Source organism: Gigantopelta aegis, chromosome 13, assembly GCF_016097555.1.
Source record: "Gigantopelta aegis isolate Gae_Host chromosome 13, Gae_host_genome, whole genome shotgun sequence".
NCBI lineage: Eukaryota > Metazoa > Mollusca > Gastropoda > Neomphalida > Peltospiridae > Gigantopelta > Gigantopelta aegis.
In genome coordinates this window covers 17,675,021-17,701,725 of record NC_054711.1, presented here as the reverse complement: position 1 = coordinate 17,701,725, position 26,705 = coordinate 17,675,021, and the positions used below count along the sequence as shown (strand labels likewise).

The window sequence follows — 26,705 nt, the reverse complement described above, 5'->3', positions numbered from 1 at the left end:
GTTCAATCTTACTATGGTGATAAAGACATTTTGAAACAGTGTGATAAATTCATATTGTATCGCACATATGTGCGATCTGGACTGGAACTTTTAAATGGGGAATTCCCTTTTTAATTTTTATTACAGTTCGCACCTTTTATTTACTGGCGTCATATATATAATTTACAAATTACGTCACATCATATTTGAAACATTACATAAGGCTGCCGCAGAGTAAGATTCTTAACGTTAAGTAAATATATGAAAGGAGTTTTGATCATTATCATAGATTTAACAAAGTGTTTTTATGACATTAAATTAAAAACCATTCTTTGTAAAACATAAAAGAAGGTATATGTAATAAATACAGAACTTCACATACATGGTTTTTACTTCCTATTTATTGCACTTGTTTATTTTGCGAAAGAACATACCACTCGACTACTACATGGTCGCGTGGTATATATTCTTGAGCAAAATAAAACTCATGCAATAAATAAAAATGAAAACAACGTATGTGAGTTCTGTATATTTCTTACACACCTGTTGGTGAGAACATCATTCGTTATTTTTGATAACACAAATAGTGTTAACATGCAGATGTGTGATAAAATCATAAAGACATTTGACTGGTTGCTCCTAGGTGATGACCTGGTCACCAATGCCATACCATCCATTGAAAAAAAAATGGGATGGCACGTATTAAAGATCCCTTGCTGCTAATCGAAAAGAGTGTGGTACTTAACCATATGTCTGACACCATATAACCGTAAATAAAATGTGCTGAGTGCATCGTTAAATAAAACATTTCTTTTCTGTGTTTCCACTGACTACAACTTGGGCCCAAAACACAATAACGCTGAACCTTGGTCTGGTGAGTGTGGCCAAGACTTCGTGTCTGTATGTGTGTATTGATGTCTGGGTCTGTTACTGTTACCACTCTGTATTAACTGCTGAACCTTGGTCTGGTGAGTGTGGCCAAGACTTCGTGTCTGTATGTGTATATTGATGTATGGGTCTGTTACTGTTACCACTCTATATTAACTGCTGAACCTTGGTCTGGTGGGTGTGGCCAAGACTTGGTGTCTGTATGTGTGTATTGATGTCTGGGTCTGTTACTGTTACCACTCTATATTAACTGCTGAACCTTGGTCTGGTGAGTGTGGCCAAGACTTGGTGTCTGTATGTGTGTATTGATGTCTGGGTCTGTTACTGTTACCACTCTATATTAACTGCTGAACCTTTGTCTGGTGAGTGTGGCCAAGACTTCGAGTCTGTATGTGTGTATTGATGTCTGGGTCTGTTACTGTTACCACTCTATATTAACTGCTGAACCTTGGTCTGGTGGGTGTGGCCAAGACTTGGTGTCTGTATGTGTGTATTGATGTCTGGGTCTGTTACTGTTACCACTCTATATTAACTGCTGAACCTTGGTCTGGTGAGTGTGGCCAAGACTTTGTGCCTGTATGTGTGTATTGATGTCTGGGTCTGTTACTGTTCCCACTCTATATTAACTGCTTTCATACATTTAGATATATTATCTTTTATAAACACCAGCAATTATTATGAGCATTTCCCATGTGACAAAACCCCCCAACATCCTTCACTTTTTCAGACAACTTTGGTCTCACAGATGAAGAAATAAAAGAACGAGAAAGGATTGTTGCTGAGCTCGAAGAGTTGATTAATGACACAATATTTGATGGTAAATAAAGGCATACTGTCACAGATTTAAGAACCTTATTTCTCTAAAAATGGATAATAAATAAAAATTACATTAATTGTTGGAAACCAAATCTAGCTATCACATCACCTTATCTGAACCATGATGGAGTGAAATCCATGTCAACCCTCTCGGCAATTTTAGTTTTTGAATTATGGACCATTGCCGTAATTCAATTATTTTCACAAAATATCATTAATAAATGGAGTTTGGTGGTTATGAAGATGGCTGAATAAAGTACATTTAGGGATAAATCAGTTTATTTTTGTTCAGGTAATACTTTGTTAGACCATTAAATAGGTCAGTGGTCTGACAATATGCCTTTAATACACAGACAATGTTTTTTGTCGAATATGGTTTTTATCTCATCTCGTGAAATCTGTAAACATATAGCATTTACACACAAGCAATGAGTGTGATATAAAACTGCAAGTAGACACTTCAATGAATATATAATACCGGCGTCGTGGTAGACCATCGGTCTACAGGCTGGTAGGTACTGGGTTCGGATCCCAGTGGAGACATGGGATTTTTAATCCAGATACCAACTCCAAACCCTGAGTGAGTGCTCCGCAAGGCTCAGTGGGTAGGTGTAAACCACTTGCACCGACCAGTGATCCATAACTGGTTCAACAAAGACCATGGTTTGTGCTATCCTGCCTGTGGGAAGCGCAAATAAAAGATCCCTTGCTGCTAATTGGAAGAGTAGTCCATGTAGTGGTGACAGCGGGTTTCCTCTCAAAATCTGTGTGGTCCGTAACCATATGTCTGAAGCCATATAGCCGTAAATAAAATGTGTTGAGTGCGTCGTTAAATAAAACATTTCTTTCTTTCTTTCTTTCAATGAATATAACTCCACTACCTGAAAACCCTCCCCTTAAGTAACAACCATAGGCCTATACACGACTTTCATGTACATAGTGCAACAAACCCACACTTTATATCCCATGAGTGAACATTACAACCTCACTATATATAGAAAATTAAACAACAGAACATAATTTTTCTGCTAATCTATGAAACCCAGAAAAATATAACAAGTGGCAAACCTCTATTAAAACATTGTTTTGTTATCTTTTCAAACCTCCATTAAACTTTGTTTTGTTGTCTTGTCAAACCTCTATTAAACTTTTTTTTATTGTCCTTTCAAATTTTTATTAACATTTATTTTAATGTCTCTTCAAACCTCTATTAAAACTTTGTTTTATTGTTTTTTTCAAACCTCTATTAAAACTTTATTTTCTGGTCTCTTCAAACCTCTATTATAATTTTATTTTGTTGTCTCTTCAAACCTCTATTGCAACTTGGATTCATTGTCTTTTCAAACCTCTATTAAAGGAGGGGACAATTAATTAAGGCATTTGGCCTGGTATGCATATTCAACGATATACATTGTATAATGCACATTATTGCTTAATATCAACAAGTATAATCGTATAGTTAATTAATAAAACGGTTAAATGTGACGGCTATTAATATTATATATAACGGGCACAGCCATTTTGTACCATCCCAGTGAATACACCCTCTGGCGAGCTGGTGGTTACGTAATACCTAACGTGTCACGTCAGGAATTAGTCTTCGAACTGAAGAAACAAAACATACCTGATTATTGCAAATGCATCGCAATGTTCTGTAATAATATCCATCCCAGTAAGCCAGCAACAATTATATATTATATTTCAATACAAAATAAACCAACATTGTCAAAATGTTGAAATAACTGCATTATTTTGTGTACATAAATTAATCCATGTACTGAAATAATCGGAGTGTTTTCTTGGTTAATTGGTCTTTTCTTTCCGTGGCCTGTACCTGTGGTTCATGATTGGCAGGTGTATATTTAGACGGTCCCCAGACACTGTGTCTAGACACCCTAAAAAGACGCGCCTCTTTTATTAAGATCACGGTATTGTGTGATAACTGAACGGATATCCCTCAAATCGTAATGGACTTATCAGCCTTCCTGCTTTATTACAGTAAGTAATTCTGTAAAACCCTTGATTAAGTAGACCTTCCCATCTAAAAATCACAAAACTGACCAATTACATCGTCCCAAAGAAAAGAAAAGTATCACTTGGGTATCGTGAGTGGTCGTTTTTGCTGGAACATACCCTATCAATAGGTCTAATAATATGCATTTTTTCTTTGGATTTAAAAAACCCCAGAAAAATACTGTAACTCCATTTCGTTATATTGATGCAAATTGAAATATATTTAGTTAAATAATTTATTATACTGTCAAGTCATTTATGTTGTTTTACAAGTCAGGTTGATGAAAGCGAAGCACCTTGTTGTAAATTAGAGCGTTTGTCACTTCGCCCAAAGCTGTACCACCGGTCGTCACGAAAACGAAACAAAATGGCTGCCCCCAGTTAGCAGGAATAATCATTGTTTTTTATTAACTCTAAAATTACGCGTTTTTCATTTGTTAAAATGTCAATATGTGTTGGTGGTCCGGGTATGCATCTTTCCAACACATAAAGCTCTTGTTTGAGTTGACCCTACCTTTAAAACTTTGTTTTAATGTCTTTTCAAATCTCTATTGCAACTTTATTTTGTTGTCTCTTATAACCTCGATCTATTAAAACTATTTTGTTGTCTCTTCAAACCTCTGTTACAAACTTGTGTTATTGTCTTTTCAAACCTCTATTAAAACTTTATATTGTTGTCTCTTCAAACCTCTATTACAACTTTGTTTTATTGTCTTTTCAAACCTCCATTACAACTTTGTTTTATTGTCTTTTAAAATCTCTATCGCAACTTTGTTTTATTGTCTTTTCAAACCTCTATTACAACTTTGTTTTATTGTCTTTTCAAACGTCTATTGCAACTTTGTTTTATTGTCTTTTCAAACCTGTATTGCAACTTTGTTTTATTGTCTTTTCAAACCTGTATTGCAACTTTGTTTTATTGTCTTTTCAAACCTCTATTGCAACTTTGTTTTATTGTCTTTTCAAACCTGTATTACAACTTTGTTTTATTGTCTTTTCAAACCTGTATTACAACTTTGTTTTGATGCCCTTGGGTGCCTCAGTTTTTGCTTGGGTGCCTCAGTTCTTACTATGATTATGCTAACTGTTTTTCTGCTTCATAAGGTTTGTTGTTAACTTCCAGATGCAGAACTTGTCTTGTTTGGGTCTACTTACAATGGATTTGGTTTAAAAAGGAGCGACCTTGACATCTCAATGACATATTACTCCGAACCTTCAGGCGAGGTATGATTATGATCAAGGGGTATTTCTTATATGTGATTATTGTGTTTATTTAGAAATTATTATACGAGTGTGTGTCATACTGATTTTACGAAACGAGTGTTGGGAATCCTGACACAAGTTTCGTAAAATAAGTACGATTCACCAGCACATGTAATAATTCCTTCATTATCTATATTACCCAAAATATAAATTTGTTTATGAATAACAAGCTAGGACCTTGTTAAAACGTTTCAAAAGTATCTAGAAAGAGTCAATGTACTCTAGTGGTGTCGTTAAACAAAACAAACTTTCACTTTAATGACGTCAGAAGCATGCAATTTGTGTATGCATTGCCATGACATTAAAGTCTCAAGACATTACTGGGACACATGATAGAGAAATGATTCAAGACATTACTGGGTGACATGATAGAGAAATGAGTCAAGACATTACTGGGACACATGATAGAGAAATGAGTCAAGACATTACTGGGACACATGATAGAGAAATGAGTCGAGACATTACTGGGACACATGATAGAGAAATGAGTCGAGACATTACTGGGACACATGATAGAGAAATGAGTCGAGACATTACTGGGACACATGATAGAGAAATGAGTCAAGACATTACTGGGACACATAATAGAGAAATGAGTCAAGACTTTAAAAGATTTATAAGCATTGGACAACTAGATCACATTGATTTATTAATCATCGCCTGTTTGATGTCAAACATTTGGTAATTCTGACATATAGTCTTAAAGAAGAAACCCGCTACATTTTTCCATTAGTAGCAAGGGACCTTTTATATGCACCACCACACAGACAGGATAGCACATACCATGGCCTTTGATAAGCCAGTTGTGGTGCACTGGCTGGAACAAGAAATAGCCCAGTGGGCCATCCTTAACCATTGGTCTGATGCCATATAACCATAAATAAAATGTGTTGAGTGTGTCGTTAAAGAAAACATTTCCTTCCGAATTCCTTCCCAGTGGGCCCATCGATAGGAATCAATCCTAGACCTAGAATATAATAAATTCAATTACTGATTATGAACAGTAGTTAACTTTTCTTTTTAAAATCAAAATGTTGCCATTTGTGGGGGTTTTAAATCCATTCAGGTCTTTATTTTCATTTCATTTCAAGTTATTTTCATGCTTATATCCAATTGAGGTTCAAGCACGCTGTCCTGGGCACACACCTCCGCTATCTGGGCCGTCAGTCCAGGACAGTGGGTTAGTGGTTATTGAGAGAAAAGATGGTGTTGTGGTCTTATACACCTACCCATTGAGCCGTTAAAACTTGCTCTGGGTGGGAGCTGGTACCGGGCTGTGAACACTGTACCTCCCAGCCGTATGTCCGATGGCTTAACCATGACACCACCAAAACAGGTGCAATGTGGATATAAAATCATTGTCCTCCAAAATGGGAAATAGAGCTTAATTAAGAGAATTCCAGGTAAAAAAAATGTATCATGTATTGTAGGACATGGATTACGGTTCTATTGTGAATGACCTTGCCGAATGGTTGGAAGAGCAGGATGGAGTTTGTAACATCCGGGCCATTCCGACGGCCAAGGTTCCCATTGTTAGGTTCAAGCATGAAAGGAGTGGACTGCCATGTGATATCAGTTTGTACAACACACTTGTAAGTTAATCATTATTATTACCTCAGCGGACACACATAACTGGGGAAATAAAAATCATATTTTTTCACTGAGAAATTATTATGCATTGGTGTAACATTAACGTACAATATTATTAGTAGTCGATTTGATGCTTACAAACTAATGACTTTGTTGGCTCTAAACACAATGACATCACATACTTTAAAGCATGTGCATTAAATTTGACATCTCTCTGTTTTTATAGTTAAATTTTAATAAAAAGCTATTTTAATTCATGTGCCATTGATTACAAATTTTTGGAACAGAATAAATAAATTATCTGTGATCGTGAATAAAATACTAAGTCATAACAATACTAAGAATAGTGTGTAAAGTAGTTTTTAAAAAGTATTTAATGTAGTCACATTGAAATTAGAATGTTCTCAAGTAAAACAATGGCTGAGGTAATAAATAGAATAACACACTCAGTTGTTTTAAAATGTATCTAACGAGTGAAAGCGAGTTTGATACGTTTTTAAACAACACGTGAGATAAATGGTATCTAACAGACACGAATCTATTATTCTATTTCTTACATATTCTCAAAAACTAAAGGTTATTTACAGCCGTTGCACTTGTAGCTGACTTACGCATCACGGACACATGATTGTCCGGTTAACTATATGTCACAGTCTAATCAATTTCCATCGTGCTCGTTTTTTTATTGGATGTATAATATTGGTGATCTGGTCATAACCTAGGAGCAGCCAGTCGTATGTCTTGAAATTGTTAACACACGTACCTGTGTTAACAAGTATGTGTAATCATAAATAACACTTGGTGTTCTCACCAACGGGTGTGTAAGAAGAACTCGTAACTCATTTATTATCCTCTATTGGTCTGCTATTAACTTTCTGGGTATACACATAATGTTTTCTGTGATGTCTATCCATGACAGGGGTTTAGGCAACACATCACCATTTGTTGTGTCGTTACTTGCTGTAGCAGCTTAATATAGTCCGGTTTAGGAAATAGTTCCTCCTAAAAAAAATACTACGAAATTCTGATATGCTTTTTGAAATCTGTTTTTTGGTGATTACACATAGGTTGACCTCTGTAGTAATTAAATAACCCACTGGTTTGAAGTAACTTGTTATATGTAGTACAAACTGATAACAACTGTGCCAGTGGTATCGTGTCACTTGTATAACAGCAACACAAGGCGGTGGTCGGGCATAGGGGCCATTAATTGAAAACATTTGTGGTCGACCTATGTTGATTTTTTACACAGTACATGTCAGTTGAAGGCACTCCCTAAAATTAGTAGTCACACGACCCTCTTGACAGTGTTGTATTTTTCACAGAATATATTCTGACATAGAAATTGTATTGAACTGCATGGAGTAATTAATGGTGGTGTGTAACCTTAATAGAGATCACTACGTGTATTTTGATCTGCCAGGAATAATTAGGTATTCCAGAAAGTTATTTGATGAATTTTTAAAAATAAAACAGCTGAAATGATCACATTAACTTTTGTAAGCATTGCTTAAAGACATGCAAAACTGAGGTCATGCGGTTATAATTAAATTTTCTTTGCGTCAGTAAAGTTTTTGGCAATCTGATTGGTCCAGAGGTGCTTACCTTTTTTCGTTCAAATCTTGATGAACTGAAAAAATTTAAGGCTTATTTAAAGCTATACAAAATAAATTTAGTTATGTATTGTTAAAGTATGCATATAAATTTAATTAGAAGATTTGACTGCAATTATGTTTTGGTTCATTGAAGTATGAACTGAAAAATTGATGTGCACACTTTTGTATGACCCGCTACGTGGAGTCATACAGTGTGTACATTGTGTTTTCGATTCATACTTCCCTGAACTAAAAAATAATTGCGGTCAGTTCTTAAATGAACAAAGTAACTAGAACTGGTACTACATACATGTATGAATATAAATTGTGTTTTTGATGTGGGGGTTTTCTGTTTCGAAAATAGAGTACCCAGCGCTTCTAGAATGTTTATCAAATCCACTAGCCATGGGATCAGTGATTGGTAACATTTACTAGCCACGATTAAAAATACACTAGCCATGGGATCAGTGATTGGTAACATTTACTAGCCACGATTAAAAATTCACTAGCCATGGGATCAGTGATTGGTAACATTTACTAGCCACGATTAAAAATCCACTAGCCATGGGATCAGTGATTGGTAACATTTACTAGCCACGATTAAAAATCCACTAGCCATGGGATCAGTGATTGGTAACATTTACTAGCCACGATTAAAAATTCACTAGCCGTGGGATCAGTGATTGGTAACATTTACTAGCCACGATTAAAAATTCACTAGCCCTACTTTACTTTAAGTCAATATAATTTTACTAAATAATAGTAATAATCAGATATGACACCTAAACAGGAAGACAGAGCTTAAAAACACTAACAATTGATGGTGGTGGTGGTGGGGACAGGATATATATATTTACAAAATAGACCTAACTGCAGCATTTTACTTTTGTTTTTCACTAGCCATCGGGCATGGCAATAGTAGTTATTTATTAGCCCAACATTGAATGTCACTAGCCATGGGAGTGGGGCTACTATAATCTAGAAGCCTTGGAGTACCTGATAATATGTTATGCAGCACTTTTAAAATTCAGTGACATTATAGTCCGTACAAATTGGTAGGTGATAATTAATTGCAACACTCAGAAATACATTTCATGTGATTAGATATGATTCTTTAAAACTTACTAAATGCAAAGAACTATGTTTTAGACACAAATACCATAGTATACATGTATGTACAATTAATGTGATAAGAGGACAATCTAAGCACATATAATATTTAAGTAAAATTAATGGTGGTGTGTAACCTTCAGGCGCAGAATAACAGTCAGTTGTTGGAGATGTACAGTCATGTTGATCCCAGAGTTAAAGTACTCGGCTACGCTTTCAAGAAGTTTACCAAGGTAAAAATATTTTTTTTAATCAAATTTTATTATTTACTTTATTATTTCTTTTTATACTTTTTAAAATTATTTTGTATTTTATAAGATTGAATTTTTAAAAATTATTATAGTTTTTTTTTGTTTTTATTAAATTTTATTTATTTTAATGATACATGATTGTATTTTTAGATCTCCATTTTTTTTTAGGTTTTTTTAAATGATCTCTCAAAAACCACTTACTGATATAATTTTACCATTCTCAGACAGATCTGATTGTTGTGCAGCCATTTTGAATTTCAAAGTTTTCTCAAAATGATTGTGATATGCCGGCCCATAAAGAATTCAGCAAGATATGTGGCCTTTCTCAACCTATAAAAATGATGGTCTGTCTGCAGTAGCTAATGTCCTGGACGGATGAGCCTTCCGAGGCCGTCACCTTTGCCCAGGACAGGCGTGCACTACAACAGCTTGTTCTGAATGTGCATGTTAAACCCTCTGACCTGACCTGACCTGACCTGCAGTAGCTAGCATTCGACCAACTAGGGGCGGAATTTAGCTCAGTCGGTTGAGTGCTTGCCTGAGGTGCTTGCATCGCAGGACCAAACCCCCTCAGTGAATCCATTTTGAAGGGGTTTTTCTCGTTCCAACCAGTGCACCACAATTGGTTAAAGGCTGTGATATGTGCTTTCCTGTCTGTGGAGTCAGAAATACCAGATGTTTGATATTCAATTAATAGCTGATGATTATTGATCAATGTGCACCGGTGGTGTCGTTAAGCAAAATAAACCCTTTTCTTTCTTTTTTCGAATAACTAAGTCTAAACAACCAAAACTAACTCCATTTCTCTGTGGCGAACCACTCCAAATTAGGCGTCCAAATTACTTTCAAGAAATTATGCAACAGTTTCTTGTTTGTTATAATCTCACGGGACATTTGCAAATTCAATAGCGCCAAAAAGCACCCTCGCCCACTTCTGACCCCGGTTGTGCTGCCTGTGCTCCCTTGCACTTGCCAGCACTGGTGATCCCTCCTCACCCTCCCTCCTACCCTGTCATGTCCTGGACGGAGGAGCCAGCGAGTGCTGACACCTGCACCCATGACAGGCGTGTGCTACATTAGCTTGTTTTGAATGTGCACGTTAAGCCTCATGACCTGACTTTACCAGTGGGTTTAAATCTTGCTAATACACACTATTTCCATATTATGTTTTGAAAATGTTAGAATACGCTTTGGAACCTGTACATAGTTGTTTGTTGTCTTATTATTATTTTATATATATTTCTGACAGGTGTGTGATATTGATGATGCTGCACATGGGGGTCTATCATCGTATGCCTACATTCTGATGTTGATTCATTATCTCCAGCAGTGTCATCCTCCTGTACTTCCCGTCCTACAAGAGGTTTGCTTTTGTGTTATGCATTAACATGGTTAAGCTACCGTATTTTTTAGAGTATAACCCGCTACTTTTTTTTTTCTAGTCCGAGGGGGGCGGTTTATATAACGGTGCGGTTTGTATACGAATTTTATTATCAGTTTCACATAATGTATAAGCTGCTTCTGTTAGTATGATGTTTTATTGTGTTTAGAAAGTTGAACTATTGGAACTGATGATTTTCATTGTTCTACACGTGTATGACATCGAAAGTTCATCAATGCAATGATAAACGCAAGCATGATGTCACTGTCATTTCCAAGTCAATGCCCAATGCATTATACCGTAGGTCACTTAAGTGTTGTAATAAACTATACAGGTCACTATCATAACAAGTCTACACTGACAGTATTATAGTAGTTTACAAGAAGTGTCGTCTTAAAACAAGCAAACCCCCCCCCCCACACACACACACACACACACACACAACCAACCACCACTGTAATTGTCGTGACCTTTGTCACATCCACAAAACTGTGCATGTGTCATCAATACCGGTAGTTTTGTGTTTGCGCGAAAATGCCGGTTTTCACAGAATGACTGTTCTACAAGAGGTTTGGTTTTGGTCATACATTAACATGATTAAACTATCTAGCTATAGGCTCTCTTTCCAATAATGTGATTCCACACTCATTTTATCATGCGCGTTTTCCGTGCACAGAAATTTGCTTTTTATATGCCTGTCTATGATGGGTCGTATTATAGTATGGCATTGTCCGTATGTACATGCGTCTGTTAATTTTTTCTTGTCCGGACCATATCTTGCATACAGATGCATACAGGACCATCAAATCTCACTAGGTCACTGTGACCTACTTTTCACGGTCTACTGCACATAACAGTAAATCCTTGTCCAGACCATATCTTACATACAGGACCATTAAATCTAACATGTAGGAACAACTTTGGATGGTGGTGTGTCACATACTATCACTAGGTCACTGTGACCTACTTTTCACGGTCTACTGCACATAACAGTAAATCCTTGTTCAGACCATATCTTACATACAGGACCATTAAATCTAACATGTAGGAACAACTTTGGATGGTGGTGTGTCGCTTACTATTACTTGGTCACTGTGACCTACTTTTCACGGTCTACTGCACATATGAGTAAATCCTGGTCTGGATCATATCTTGTATACAGGACCATCAAACCTCACATGTGGGAACAATTTAGGATGGTGGTGTGTCACATACAGTTACTAAGTCACTGTCATACAAATAACGGGCATAACATGTACCTCACCGATACTCTTGTTCATATGTGCGTTTTCGCAAGTGGGATTCTTATACAAAATTTGACATTGTCAAAGTGTTCTTTACGCCAAAACTAAATGCTTCACACTATGATGTGACCACACTGAAAAACTTGCGCCTGAAAAAATAGCTCATCGTAAATGCGGAAATCGAAATTAAAATCGAAAAGCGATAGAACAGAACATATAGCTTTATTTACTCTCATGGCCACATTTCGTTGACACCAGAGGAACAAATATAAAAATATATATAGTGAAACCTCTCAAGACCGGACCCTCTGTAAACCGAAATTCCCTCAAAACCGGACGTTTTACAGAATCCCTTTTTAAAAACCAGGATAGAACTTAACCTAAACCATATCCCTCGAAAAACCAAACATTTGTGTTGGTCCAAAGGTTGTCCAGTTTAGAGGGGATTCACTGTACATATAGTTGTTATGTAAAAGTACTGTATCGACAAACTCGCACTCGGAAATGCGCGCAAAATTGCGTTAATAGAAAATGAGCCTAAGATGTGGTGTGATCTGCATGTAGTATAATCGCTAGAACATACACCTGAGGTCACAGGATCGAACCTCCTCGGTGGAACCATTCTCGGATAGGTTTCTTTTCCACCCCAATCAGTGCACCATGAGTGGTACATATCAAAAGAATGTGGTATGTGCTGTCCTGTCTGTGGGGAAAGTGCATGTAAAAGATCCCTTGCTGCTATTGGAAAAATGCACAAGGTTTTGTCTAAGACTCTGGTAGCATGTCGGTAAAATCACGGAACAAAAATTTCTTTTCCCATGATTATTGTATCGAGTAGGACTATTAAACGAAAATAATTTGTAAAGTTTTCGATGGTTTCCCATGACCACAGGGCACGGAACCGAAAAAGTGTTTCCCATGAAGTTTCAAAATCCTATGGCCCGAAGACTACATGTCAAAATTCAAATGCATAGAGAATAATGCAAGACTGGCCAGTTATAGATACCATTTATTTTACAAGTTGTTTCAAAACATCTTTAATGAGCAAAAGCAAGTTCAATTTGGTTTTAAACAGCTTGCAAAAACATGAAAGTACTACATGTATGTGAGTGGCCATGAACGTAATTTATTTTAGACATGTGATTGATCTAGGATCAATCTTCATTGGGCTATTTATCATTCCAGCCAGTACACTACAACTGGTATACCAAAGGCCATGGTATGTGCTATCCTGTCTGTGGGATGGTGCATATAAAAGATCCCTTGCTACTAATGGAAAAATGTAGTGGGTTTCTCTTGCAGACTGTATCGAAATTATCAAATGTTTGACATCCAATAGCTGATGATTAATAAATCAGTGTGCTCTAGTGGTGTCGTTAAACAAAACAAACTTATATTGCTACAAATGGAAAAATGTAGCTGGTCTTCTCTGATGACGAGTCAGAAATACCAAATGTCTGACATCCAGTAGCTGATAATTAATAAATCAATGTGCTCTAGTGGTGTTGTTAAACAAAACAAATGAAACAAACTGTTCTGTTCTCATATGAGTAGATACATAATTATATGTAATCTAGCAGATCTGATGATATCTTTTGTTCATGTTGAGGTCTTTAGAGTAAATTATGTAATTACGAACATGTTCTGTTTCTGTTTTGCTCTGTCCACAGCTTTATGATGGGGATGTGAAACCAGTGAAAATGATCGACGACTGCAATGCCTGGTTTTTTGATGACCTCGAGAAACTGGTAAATATTTCTATCGGGATTGTTTTAGTTCATTTGGCCCAAAGGGCCATGTGAGCTTATAGCATGGTACAGCATCCACCGTCCATCCGGGGCGAGACATAGCCCAGTGGTAAAGCACTCGCTTGATGTGCGGTCAGTTGGCCCATTGGGCTATTTCTCGTTCCCTTGCTTCTAATCGAAAAGAGTAGCCCATGAAGTGGCGACAGCGGGTTTCCTCTCTCAATATCTGCATGGTCCTTAATCATATGCCTGACGCCATACAACTGTAAATAAAATGTGTTGAGTGCGTTGTTAAATAAAACATTTCCTTCCTATCGTCCATCCATCCGTTCAGCATCAATCAACTTTTCTTTTTTCTTGTTCCAACCAGTACACCACAACTGTCAAAGGCCATGGCACGTGCTTTCCTGTCTGTGGGAAAGTGCATATAAAAGATCCCTTGCTGCATTAGGAAAAATTTAGCCGGTTTCCTCTGATGACTATGTGTCAGAATGACCAAATGTTTGACATCCAATAGCCGATGATTAAATACTCTGCTGATTTTAAATAATCAGTGTGCTCTAGTGATGTCATTAAACAAAACAAACTTTAACAATTAACTTTTCACATTTTCCACTTCTTCACAAGTTTCACTAGTCAGAATTTGATCAAACACGGTCCATATGATCATCTTAATGCTCTGGCCAAGTGTTGTTAATTTGTTGGCCTATTCGAAATCCAAGATGGCCACTCTGAATCATTTACAAGTTCTTCTCATGTTACATCAGGCAAGTTTCAACAAACATAGTTCATGTACAAATGACTCTATTACAGGCCAGTCAGCTAGTGCACCACGACTGGTATATCAAAGGTTGTGGTATGTACTGTTCTGTCTGTGGAATGGTGCATATAAAAGATCCCTTGCTGCTAATGAAAAAATGTAGCGGGTTTCCTCTCTAAGACTATATGTCCAAATTATCAAATATGTTCAATATCTGTGTTCCGTAACCATATGTCCGACGCCATATAACAGTAAATAAAATGTGTTGAGTGCGTTGTTAAATAAAACATTTCCTTCCTATCGTCCATCCATCCGTTCAGCATCAATCAACTTTTCTTTTTTCTTGTTCCAACCAGTACACCACAACTGTCAAAGGCCATGGCACGTGCTTTCCTGTCTGTGGGAAAGTGCATATAAAAGATCCCTTGCTGCATTAGGAAAAATTTAGCCGGTTTCCTCTGATGACTATGTGTCAGAATGACCAAATGTTTGACATCCAATAGCCGATGATTAAATACTCTGCTGATTTTAAATAATCAGTGTGCTCTAGTGATGTCATTAAACAAAACAAACTTTAACAATTAACTTTTCACATTTTCCACTTCTTCACAAGTTTCACTAGTCAGAATTTGATCAAACACGGTCCATATGATCATCTTAATGCTCTGGCCAAGTGTTGTTAATTTGTTGGCCTATTCGAAATCCAAGATGGCCACTCTGAATCATTTACAAGTTCTTCTCATGTTACATCAGGCAAGTTTCAACAAACATAGTTCATGTACAAATGACTCTATTACAGGCCAGTCAGCTAGTGCACCACGACTGGTATATCAAAGGTTGTGGTATGTACTGTTCTGTCTGTGGAATGGTGCATATAAAAGATCCCTTGCTGCTAATGAAAAAATGTAGCGGGTTTCCTCTCTAAGACTATATGTCCAAATTATCAAATATGTTCAATATCTGTGTTCCGTAACCATATGTCCGACGCCATATAACAGTAAATAAAATGTGTTGAGTGCGTCGTTAAATAAAACATTTCCTTCCTTCCACCACCCACCCCCCCATCCCAGCCAGCTCCCCATGAACAAATCAGGAAATAAACAGCTACAATTAAAAAATGTGCTGAAGTGTCTATAAACATTCCTTTCTTTTATGATATTTTTTGTCAGCCTGCTGTCTGGAAAGACTATGGCACAAACAAACAGAACGTTGGAGAGTTGTGGCTCGGTCTGTTTCGATACTACACCGAGGAATTCAACTATAAGGAGCAGATTGTCTGCATCCGGCAGAAGCTGCCCATGCTGAGATTTGGAAAACACTGGAGCACCAAGAGTATAGCAATTGAAGGTAAGAAATAGAGATTATTACGAGCTTGTGCGTCGTACTGATATTACGAAACGAGTGTCAGGATTTTTTTATTGCCCGAGTGAGAGCGAGGATAATACATGAATCCTGACACGAGTTTCGTAAACTCAGTACGACTCACACGCGAGTGTAATAATTTCTTTATTATCCATATTATTATTGTTATTTTCTTTATGAACAACAAGACCCAACTCAAAATGTTTCAGCCACAACTCAAAGGAGACGACGGAATAACGTCACATTTCAAATGCACAGTCTGAGCTAGGACTGGAGAAGCAACGTCATGTTAGACGTCGCTTTCCAAATTACGTCATTACACTTGTTATTACACGTGTGCTTCGTGTGATTATTATTATTATTACTCGGTTATGTTGAACCATATGGATAATAAACATGATTACTGGGGTGTAGCCAGAGAGGAAAAAACGCCAAGGCAAACCCAGACCTGTCAAATAAATATCAGTGTCATGTGAAAAATAAAATAAATCTGGGGAAATTCCAGACGAAGCAAGCGCCTCGTCTGCCTCATGCTGGCTACGCCATTGGATTATATACTACTTTCATTCAAACAGAACAATTTATTTTTCCTTCTCTTCCTCCCTCCCTTCTTCCTTCCCTATCCTCTCTCTCTCTCTCTCTCTCTCTCTCTCTCTCTCTCTCTCTCTCTCTCTCTCTCTCTCTCTCTCTCTCTCTCTGAACCAGGTAATGAATCTCTCTTTGTCTCCCTCTGTGTGTGTCTGTCATTCTCTGTCTCTGTATGAGGTAATGAATCTCTGTCTGTCTCTGTGTCTCGGTCATTCTCTGTGTGTGTGTGTGTGTGTTTAAGAAAGTAGACTATTTTAGTGTGTATATGGATCTTACGCCTATTCATAATATATATGTACTGTAGATTTATCTTAAGTAATTTTGGGGGTTTTTTTTACCGCAGATCCTTTTGACCTTGAACATAATCTTGGTGGTGGCCTTTCAGGAGGAAGTAAGTAGAGACAAACTTATTTATTCTACTACAGTACACTGAGCATCTTAATATATGTGACCACTTCTGAGAAAAATGGTACAGATAGTGGAAAATGGTTAAATATGTTAGGACATTTTTGAATGACCAGTGATAATAAGATGATTTCTTACACACCCATGTAAGGGATGCCGCATTGAAGATTAAATTTCATCTTCTTCTTCTTCTTCTTTAACTTATTTTCGTGCTTATATCCAATTAAGGTTCAAGCACGCTGTCCTGGGCACACACCTCAGCTATCTGGGCTGTCTGTCCAGGACAGTGGGTTAGTGGTTAGTGAGAGAAAAGAGGGTGTAGTGGTCTTAAACCTACCAACTGAGTCGTTAAAACTCTCTCTAGTTGGGAGCCAGTATAGGGCTGCGAACCCAGTACCTACTAGTCTTATGTCTGATGGCTTAACCACTACACCTCCGAGGCTGGTATTTCATCTTCAACATATGTTGCAGATCACTTCGGAGGCTTGTGATTGGCTGATCCGAGGTCATGACCTATGTATCCCGAGCAACCATAAACACATGATGTCATTTGTTTCTATGACATCATTAACTTGCACACTTTCAACCCAAATTTTCAGTCTTTTTGTTTTGTGTTTTTGTTCATTAAACTTTATTATGAAATTACATTTTCAAGGTATTTAAGAAATGCACTCGTGCTCATTGGGGACCAATTATTTGACTACTTGTGGTTTCCAAATATATCTTAACTCACTTTCACTCGTTAGATACATATACAGAACTTAACATACGTTGTTTTTGCTTCTTATTTATTTTGCGTAAGAATATATACCACGAGACAGTGTAGCGGTTGAGTGGTATATTCTTGCGCAAAATAAATGAGTGCAATAAATAGGAAGCAGAAACCATGTGTGTGAAGTTCTGTATTTATTACATACCTTCTTTTATTTTTTGGCAAAAACGGTTTTTAATTCAATGTCATACACTTTTTTAAATCTATTAATCAGTCCTTCTTTCATGATTTACTTTACGGCAATTTTGTTTCAAACACAGTGGGACGTAATTTGTAAATCAGTAATAAAAAGGCGCCAACTCCAGTAAAAATAAAAAGGAAATTCTCCATTTACAAATTCTGGTTCAGATCGCACATACATGTATGTGTGATACAAGATAAATTTACCACGTGGTTTGAAAATGTCTTTAACACCAGTCTAATTAAAATTAGCTCTACTATTACCTGTGGATCTAACAGCACCCCGTTGGAGCTCATGTCCATTCGAGCAATAAAAACGTTAATTGCAAAATCATGCCAGTGATTTTAAAAGAATTTGAAAACATTCGGGATTATGCCGAGGGTGAATTACAAAGTATGCCGGAAACTAATTTCAATATAAAATTTTATATAAAATTGTTTCAAGATAAAAAATAAAATTAAAATTGTGATGGTATAGACATAAAATCTGTTTATACTAGTATACAATCCAGAGTTTATTACTGCACTTTTCCCACTGTTTTTCCAATGTTGAAATAGACCAACAAGTTCGTCTATTGCATAAATAGTCTCACCCGATATTTTTAGAATTTGTATGCTCCCGAATAACGCTATAAAAGGCGAAGTGTAATTGGTCGATATTTAAATTGTTATTTATAGATGAAATGTCACCTGGACATGGGAGTCCACGCAATGCTGTTAGATCTATTGGTAGATCAGTAGAGCTAATTTTAATCAGATTGCTTTATCACTATAGTAAGATTGAATAGGTACATGTATGTAATAAATTACATTTGGCAACAACTCGTACCCCAATGGGTACTTGTGTAGTATTCTCCATGTCCACATATAATTGGCTCAAAGATATATGCAGTGACTGGATTCTTTAACATGTAATAAGTAGGAGAGTTGTGACTGTTTTTAAAACAGTCAGTGTAGTGAGGTTTATGATTGTATTGGATGTCAACTATTTGACAATTCTGATACAGAGGAAACTTGCTAAATGTTTTCCATTATTGGCAAGGGCTCTTTTATATGCACTTTACCACAGACAGGACAGCACATACCACAGCTATTCATATACTATTCATGGGACACTGGTTGTGACAGGGTAGGTCATAGCCCAGTGGTAAATTGCTCGTTTGATGTGCAGTCAATCTAGGATTGATGCCCGTCGGTAGGCCCATGCATTGGACTATTTCTCATTCTAACAAGTATATGAGAGTGGTATGTGCTATCCTGTTTCTAAGACTACATGTACATGTATATGTCAAAATCACCAAATGGTTGATGATTAATAAATCAATGTGCTCTAGTGGTGTCGTTAAACAAAGCAAACCCTTTTTGAGTTGCTACAGGAAAAACCCAATAGTTCCTGTCAATCTTACGACCCAAGTGTCCTATACTGACATCTAGATCCCACCCCAGAAAATAAGTAATTATTCTAAATAAGATTAATAATTATAGAATATTAAACGAGCTTCCATTTCATATCACGTTTATGTCCCGAGTGAACAAATTTTCAATTGTCACGAGCCTTTAGCGAGCCTTTAGCGAGTGACAATGAAAATTATTTCTCAAGGGACATAAACATGATACGAAATAGTAGCGAGTTTAATATCCTATTTATTACTGATAATCGATCTTAATTTATATCACTCATCTCGTTTCGTCGACGTTCCTGTAACTTGTAAGGTTGTAATGCGCTAATTGATGACGTCATCGTGTGACGTCAAAAGTGTTTTTATTCCCACTTGGCATTCTAGTGGGACGTATCACTTTGATATGTACCAAGATATTTTTAACCATATGGGTAATAATGTAGTATATGTTTGTTTTTATTTCTTCAGTGAACAGGAACATTTTTGACGCTTTTGTTGATGGTCGACAGTTCTATGGATCAGCAGAAATATCTTTGTCAAAAGAGGTATGACTTGGTTACATCCGATTCTGAAAACAATACTTTGATTTCATTAAAGGCATATTGTCACAGACCACTGATCTATTTAATGGTCTAACAAAGTATTACCTGAACAAAAATAATTTGATTTGTCCCTAAATGAACTTTATTCAACCATCTTCATAACTACCATACTCCATTTATTGATGATATTTTGTAAAAATAATTAAATTATGGCAATGGTCCATAATTCAAAAACTAAAATTGCCAAGAGGGTTGACATGGATTCCATTCCATCATGGTTCAGTTAAGGTGATGCGATAGCTAGATTTGGTTTCCAACAATTAATGTAATTTGTATTTATTATCGAATTTTAGAGAAATAAGGTCCATAAATCCGTGACAGTATGCCTTTAAGCCTTTCAACATTATCTCAGTACATTAAAGAATGCTAGGACTTAAAAATTTTTTATTTGCTTTGTAATGCGATTCATTCATTTTAATTTTTAAACTACTTGATGTTAGTTGCCACATTGTGATGATGTCATATTTAGTATGCCCATTGGGTTATTTCTCATTCCAGCCAGTGCACCACGACTGGTATATCAAAGGTTGTGGTATGTGCCATCCTGTCTGTGGGATGGTGCACATACTGTAAAAGATCCCTTGTTACTAATGGAAAAATGAAGCAGGTTTTTATTTTAAAAATTTTTTTAAATATTGAACGAAGGCAAACTGCTTCAGGAAGGTCATGATCAAAGGCAATCTACTTTCTATCGAGTTTTCTCAAACATGAATCAACCCCCCTCCCTATAAATTTTGCTTGCCCCTGCATAAATTCCTGCACACACCCTCTGTTTTTTAATTCAGGCAAAAATCAGCCTAGCCCCATACAAACATTGGAATTAGTACACTTTTGCATTTATTTTTACATTATTTATTTAATTATTTATTTATTATTATTATTATGATTATATATGGTATATTTTTTAAATATTTATTTATCTTTTTTTCTTCTATTTTTAATTTTTTGTTTTTTAATTTATTTATTTATTTCATTGTTTTTTTCTAAGGTCAATGTCAATTTCACAAACTGCAACTGCCGCAATCTTGTAGCCTGCATAAAATAATCATGTCTTAAATATATAGTAAGAATATTGAATAATGTGATAATTATTGTAATTATGTATTATAAACTATGTAAGCAATAATTCTTTTTATTTTCTATTGCACTAGCAGAACTTCTTTGATGTTCCAAAGATGTTGGGCGAGCCTTCATCATAAAATTTGCTGTCCTGTGTGGAATCATATAAGACATACAAACTGAGAACAAATGTCACAGGGTCAGCAAGTAAAGATATTAAAGGAGCTTGTTCCAATGTGTGAAAATTTTACAAGAACAAAAGACATGGATTTTTGTGCAATTCCAGATTTTTACTCTTACATGCACCTGGAAACTTCAAGATACTGCAAATTTTATATATATATATATATTTATTTTTTGTAATCTAAGAGCCTTTCATATATGTGTATCTCATAATGGAACTGCTGCATATATAATTATGCTCTTGTGTGTACGATGAGTTCGTGGGAAGTATTACAAAACCTCAAGAGAGAAGGGAATGAGGTGTTTGTTCAGGTCAAGACAGGTGTCTAAGAATTGAACAGATTTTACCGGCCTCGGTGGTGCAGTGGTTAAGCCATTGGACTACTGGCTGATAGGTACAGGGTTCATAGCCCGGTACCGGCTCCAACTCAGAGCGAGTAAGGCCACTACACCCTCTTCTCTCTCGCTAACCACTAACCAGCTAACAACTAACCCACTGTCCTGGACAGACAGCCCAGATAGCTGAGGTGTGTGCCCAGGACAGCATGCTTGAACCTTAATTGGATATAAGCACGAAAATAAGTTGAAATGAAATGAACAATTTTAGGTAACCGATTTAATTTTACGTAACTCATTATGACCATGTAACTTGTGTTCTAAATTTAATTTTACGTAACTCATTATGACCATGTAACTCATGTATCTAAATTTAATTTTACGTAACTCATTATGACCATGTAACTCGTGTTCTAAATTTAATTTTACGTAACTCATTATGACCATGTAACTCGTGTTCTAAATTTAATTTTACGTAACTCATTATGACCATGTAACTCATGTATCTAAATTTAATTTTACGTAACTCATTATGACCATGTAACTCGTGTTCTAAATTTAATTTTACGTAACTCATTATGACCATGTAACTCGTGTTCTAAATTTAATTTTACGTAACTCATTATGACCATGTAACTCATGTATCTAAATTTAATTTTACGTAACTCATTATGACCATGTAACTCGTGTTCTAAATTTAATTTTACGTAACTCATTATGACCATGTAACTCGTGTTCTAAATTTAATTTTACGTAACTCATTATGACCATGTAACTCATGTTCTAAATTTTATGCATGAAACAAAAATGGGGAATAACTGTTATTTCTTTTATCCTGCAATCCTACAGGAATATTCGGAAAAATCATTATTTATTCTAGTTTTCTAGAAATAATGATCCCATTAATGCCATTGTACTTGTTACAAAACACTTAATATTTAAAAGTCATTTCAATGCACATGTATCCAGTTTGAAATGAACCCAAAAAGAGTTGACTGAATACTATTATGTTACAAAAGCAGCAGCTTTTTCTGCTTGCAATTATGATAAATTCACCAAATTGTGGTCAATTTGTCACAATTTATTTAAAACTTAGATTGTATTTCTTCTCTTCTTTTTGATATTTAGTGTGTCCTCAGTCTCCTTTTGAATGTTTCACACATGTATGTCTGATTATCAGTCACATATATTTGATTTTTAGCTAAATATCTCCTTAACTACTTTGTTTTTCATGTAGTTAAATATCTTTTTGTCATATTCACTGTATACATCTGTGTGGATATCATGTCAATAAAAATGGGAATAATTTTAAAAAAAATTTATTCTAGTTTTGTGTATGCAAATCGAATATTGTCAACCTAGCAAGGCTTTTGCCGTATGGCGTCATACAAGATACATGACAGCATTTTTTGTAAGATGCTAGCTACATTCTGTCACATTAAAAAAGTGTTTCTAAACTCTAATTCATAAATAAATATACAAATTTTGTATTGTTAGATCGCAAAACTAAAAGTTATTTGTATTTACTGTACTTCAACAAATGATTTAAAGAGTATGTTTACTGAAAATCTACTCTGAAATACTCGAGTCGCGTTGGGCTTATGAGTTGGGCTTATGTTATGTGACCTATATTTTTAGTCGGTGACCGAAAATATAAAGATTTATCTAGTCATCATATCTTGCCAATGTATACAGTGATTGCTGTATAAAATGTGTTACTCAAAACGGTACTAGTACGAGTTTCCCACTTACATTTGTATACAGTGATTGCTGTATAAAATGTGTTAATCAAAACAGTACTAGTACGAGTTGCCCACTTACATTTGTATACAGTGATTGCTGTATAAAATGTGTTACTCAAAACGGTACTAGTACGAGTTGCCCACTTACATTTGCTTAATTCTCAGAGGCCTTTAAGAGTTCATAACAGGGCTCGAAATAGCAGTCAATTTTGTAAGACCTAGCAGATGAAATACAGATGGCCCAACTATTTAGATGAGAGTTTGGTTTAAAACCTGTTGGGTCTCAAGCAGAGCCACTTCGGTTTGAACTAACGAATGAGTGCATGCATGTAGACGAGATTTATTGAAAGTGCTTTTACCTTTTTTCCCACTGTACCTTCCTTTTATACCTATGTTTTAAGAAATACATGTGTGTAATTGTAGCTTTGTATTAGTAATAGTAGTTTGTAAAAGAATACATGGTTATTAATTTGTGTTTAAATTCATGGTGTGTATTCAATGAATACAAGGGGCGGGATGTAGCCCAGTGGTAAAGTGCTTGCTTGATGCACAGTCAGTTTAGGATCGATCCTCGTCGGTGGGGCTCATTGGGCTATTTCTCGTTCCAGCCAGTGCTCCACAACTGGTGTAACAAAGGCCGTGGTATACATTATACTGTAGATGGGATGGTGCATATAAAAGATCCTTTGTTGCTAATCGAAAAGAGTAGCCCATGAAGTGGTGACAGCAGGTTTCCTCTCTATATATCTGTGTGGTCCGTAACCATATATCTGTCGCCATATAACAGTAAATAAAATGTGTTGAGTGCGTTGTTAAATAAAACATTTCCTGCCTTCCTTCAATGAATGCAGGAAATGCATTTATGTCTTCCATTTTTAAATAAAACCATGATTTTCTCACAAACCTGTGACTTTGCTTTGTTTACCTATATATTTATGTACCGATATTAACGAAGACGTATTTATTACACCTGTTCACTGTAATTGAAAGCAAGCGTTAATATTTGTAATTTTAGTAAGCTTTCATTTCATCTGATTTTATATGAAGACAGTTTTATTACTACTGTACATACATACAAAATCCAAATAACGTTTTTAAAGATATACATGTACTTTGCTTTATTCGTTGTAACTCTATGAAAGTGTTATTATTTCAATTTTTATAATATTCTCTGTAATTCTTTGCACTCTTTAATATATCCGTTTAAAAGAAATGTTTTTAGCTTCTTCAAACATTACAAGAAGAAGCATTTATTGCATATCTTTGCCATAATTGTATTTAAATGTTAATTTTAGTAAATTTTACTAAGTTTTCATTTTTTTAACGATCCAATTTTATATAAAGACCAGGGGCCTAATTTACAAAGATCTCTTAGACTCTGCTAGAGAACAAAGCATCCTCTTTGTAAGTCTTTTAGCACTGCATTGCGAGATCGCAAAGTTGTGAGAGTTTAGTGAACCAGGGACCAGGGGCCTAATTCACAAAGGTCTCTTAGGCTCTGCTGGACAACAAAGCATCCTCTTTGTAAGTCTTTTAGCACTGCATTGCGAGATCGCAAAGTTGCGAGAGTTTAGTGAACCAGGGACCAGGGGCCTAATTTACAAAGCTCTCTTGGGCTCTGCTGGACAACAAAACATCCTCTATGTAAGTCTTTTAGCACTTCACAAATCACAAAGTTGTGAGAGTTTAGTGAACCAGGGACCAGGGGCCTAATTTACAAAGCTCTCTTGGGCTCTGCTGGACAACAAAGCATCCTCTATGTAAGTCTTTTAGCACTTCACAAATCACAAAGTTGCGAGAGTTTAGTGAACCAGGGACCAGGGGCCTAATTTACAAAGCTCTCTTGGGCTCTGCTGGACAACAAAGCATCCTCTATGTAAGTCTTTTAGCACTTCACAAATCACAAAGTTGCGAGAGTTTAGTGAACCAGGGACCAGGGGCCTAATTTACAAAGCTCTCTTGGGCTCTGCTGGACAACAAAGCATCCTCTATGTAAGTCTTTTAGCACTTCACAAATCACAAAGTTGCGAGAGTTTAGTGAATTAGGTCTCAGGAATTTATCCAGGTGTTATGTGGATCCAAACATATACACATATATATGCCCCCTTTCCAAAAGAAAGTGGCTCTTAAAATTCACAATTTCTATGCTACAAATTCCCAATATATATATATATATGTATATTTAATTATATCTGTTCTAATGTATTTATTTAACTTTTAACAGTGGTGTGGTGTACAGCATCATTCAGTGGCCTGAAAAAATATCCAAAGTATGATTTATTTGAGCTAATTTTCCCCAGTTCCATCGGAAAGTCCTGGATAAATCCCTAAAGACTGCATAATGTATATGCATTGTAATTATATGCCAATGTTAATCATTGTAATTTTATTACCAGGTAAACTTTTATTTATTAATGACCTGATTCTATATGAAGACTGCATAATGTATATTCATTGTAATTGTATGGAAATGTTAATCTTTTAAATTTTACTAAGCTTTTATTTGTTAACGATTGATTTTATATAAAGAATGCATAATGTATATTCACTGTAATTGTATGCCAATGTTAATCTTTGTAATATTACTACGCTATCATTTGTTAATGACCTGATTTTATATGAAGACAGTTTGACTACTTCAAACTAAGTTTACAAATAATGTTTTTAAAGATACTTTGCTTTATTCTTTGTAACTTTATAAAAGTGTTATTCTTTACGTTTTTATAATACTCTTTGTAATTTTATGCAAATGTTATTCATGCTAATTATATCGCAATGTTATTCTTTGTAGTTTTATTAAAATGTTATTCTTTGTAATTTTATGCAATTGCTATTAAATTGGAATCTTAATTGTTAAAGGCATATTGTCATAGACCACAGATCTATTAAATAGTCTAACAAAGTATTACTTAAAAATATATAAATTTGATTTGTCCCTAAATGTACTTTATTAAACCATCTATGTAGCCACCATACTCCACTTATTAATGATATTTCATAAAAACTAACATTGTCAACAGGGTTGACATGGATTTCACTCCATTGTGGTTCAGTTAACGTGATGCAATAGCTAGATTTGGTTTCGAAATATTCATCCCAGTCCTAACTTAGACTGTGCGCATGAAATATGACGTCATTTCATCATCTCCTAGGTTTGGTTGAAACATTTTGAGATGACCCTTGTTATTCCTAACAAAATAACAATAATAATATGGATAATAAAGAAATGTTTTCCCTTGCATGTGTGTCGTACTGATTTTATGAAACTCATGTCAGGATTCGTGTATTACCATCACTCGCAATCGAGAGCAAGATATCATAGCGCACGCCTGTTTTGGGAACTGGCGTCGTGGTTAGGCCATCGGTCTACAGGCTGGTAGGTACTGGGTTCGGATCCCAGTCGAGGCATGGGATTTTTAATCCAGATACTGACTCCAA

General features: G+C 35.8%; 1 protein-coding gene across 1 annotated transcript in view; it reads left to right on the top strand.

The window, feature by feature from the left end:
- Positions 1-21,657, top strand: part of LOC121387550 (terminal uridylyltransferase 4-like) — a 94,679-nt gene extending 73,022 nt beyond the window's left edge. Inside the window, exons 17-26 of the mRNA XM_041518707.1 lie at positions 1,595-1,684; positions 4,820-4,920; positions 6,390-6,551; positions 9,398-9,487; positions 10,755-10,868; positions 13,801-13,878; positions 15,808-15,985; positions 16,932-16,979; positions 19,814-19,890; positions 21,102-21,657. Coding sequence (XP_041374641.1) covers positions 1,595-1,684; positions 4,820-4,920; positions 6,390-6,551; positions 9,398-9,487; positions 10,755-10,868; positions 13,801-13,878; positions 15,808-15,985; positions 16,932-16,979; positions 19,814-19,890; positions 21,102-21,146 — 983 coding nt within the window. The 3' untranslated portion in view covers positions 21,147-21,657. The remainder of the gene's footprint in view (positions 1-1,594; positions 1,685-4,819; positions 4,921-6,389; positions 6,552-9,397; positions 9,488-10,754; positions 10,869-13,800; positions 13,879-15,807; positions 15,986-16,931; positions 16,980-19,813; positions 19,891-21,101) is intronic.
- The last annotated feature ends 5,048 nt before the right edge of the window (positions 21,658-26,705 follow it).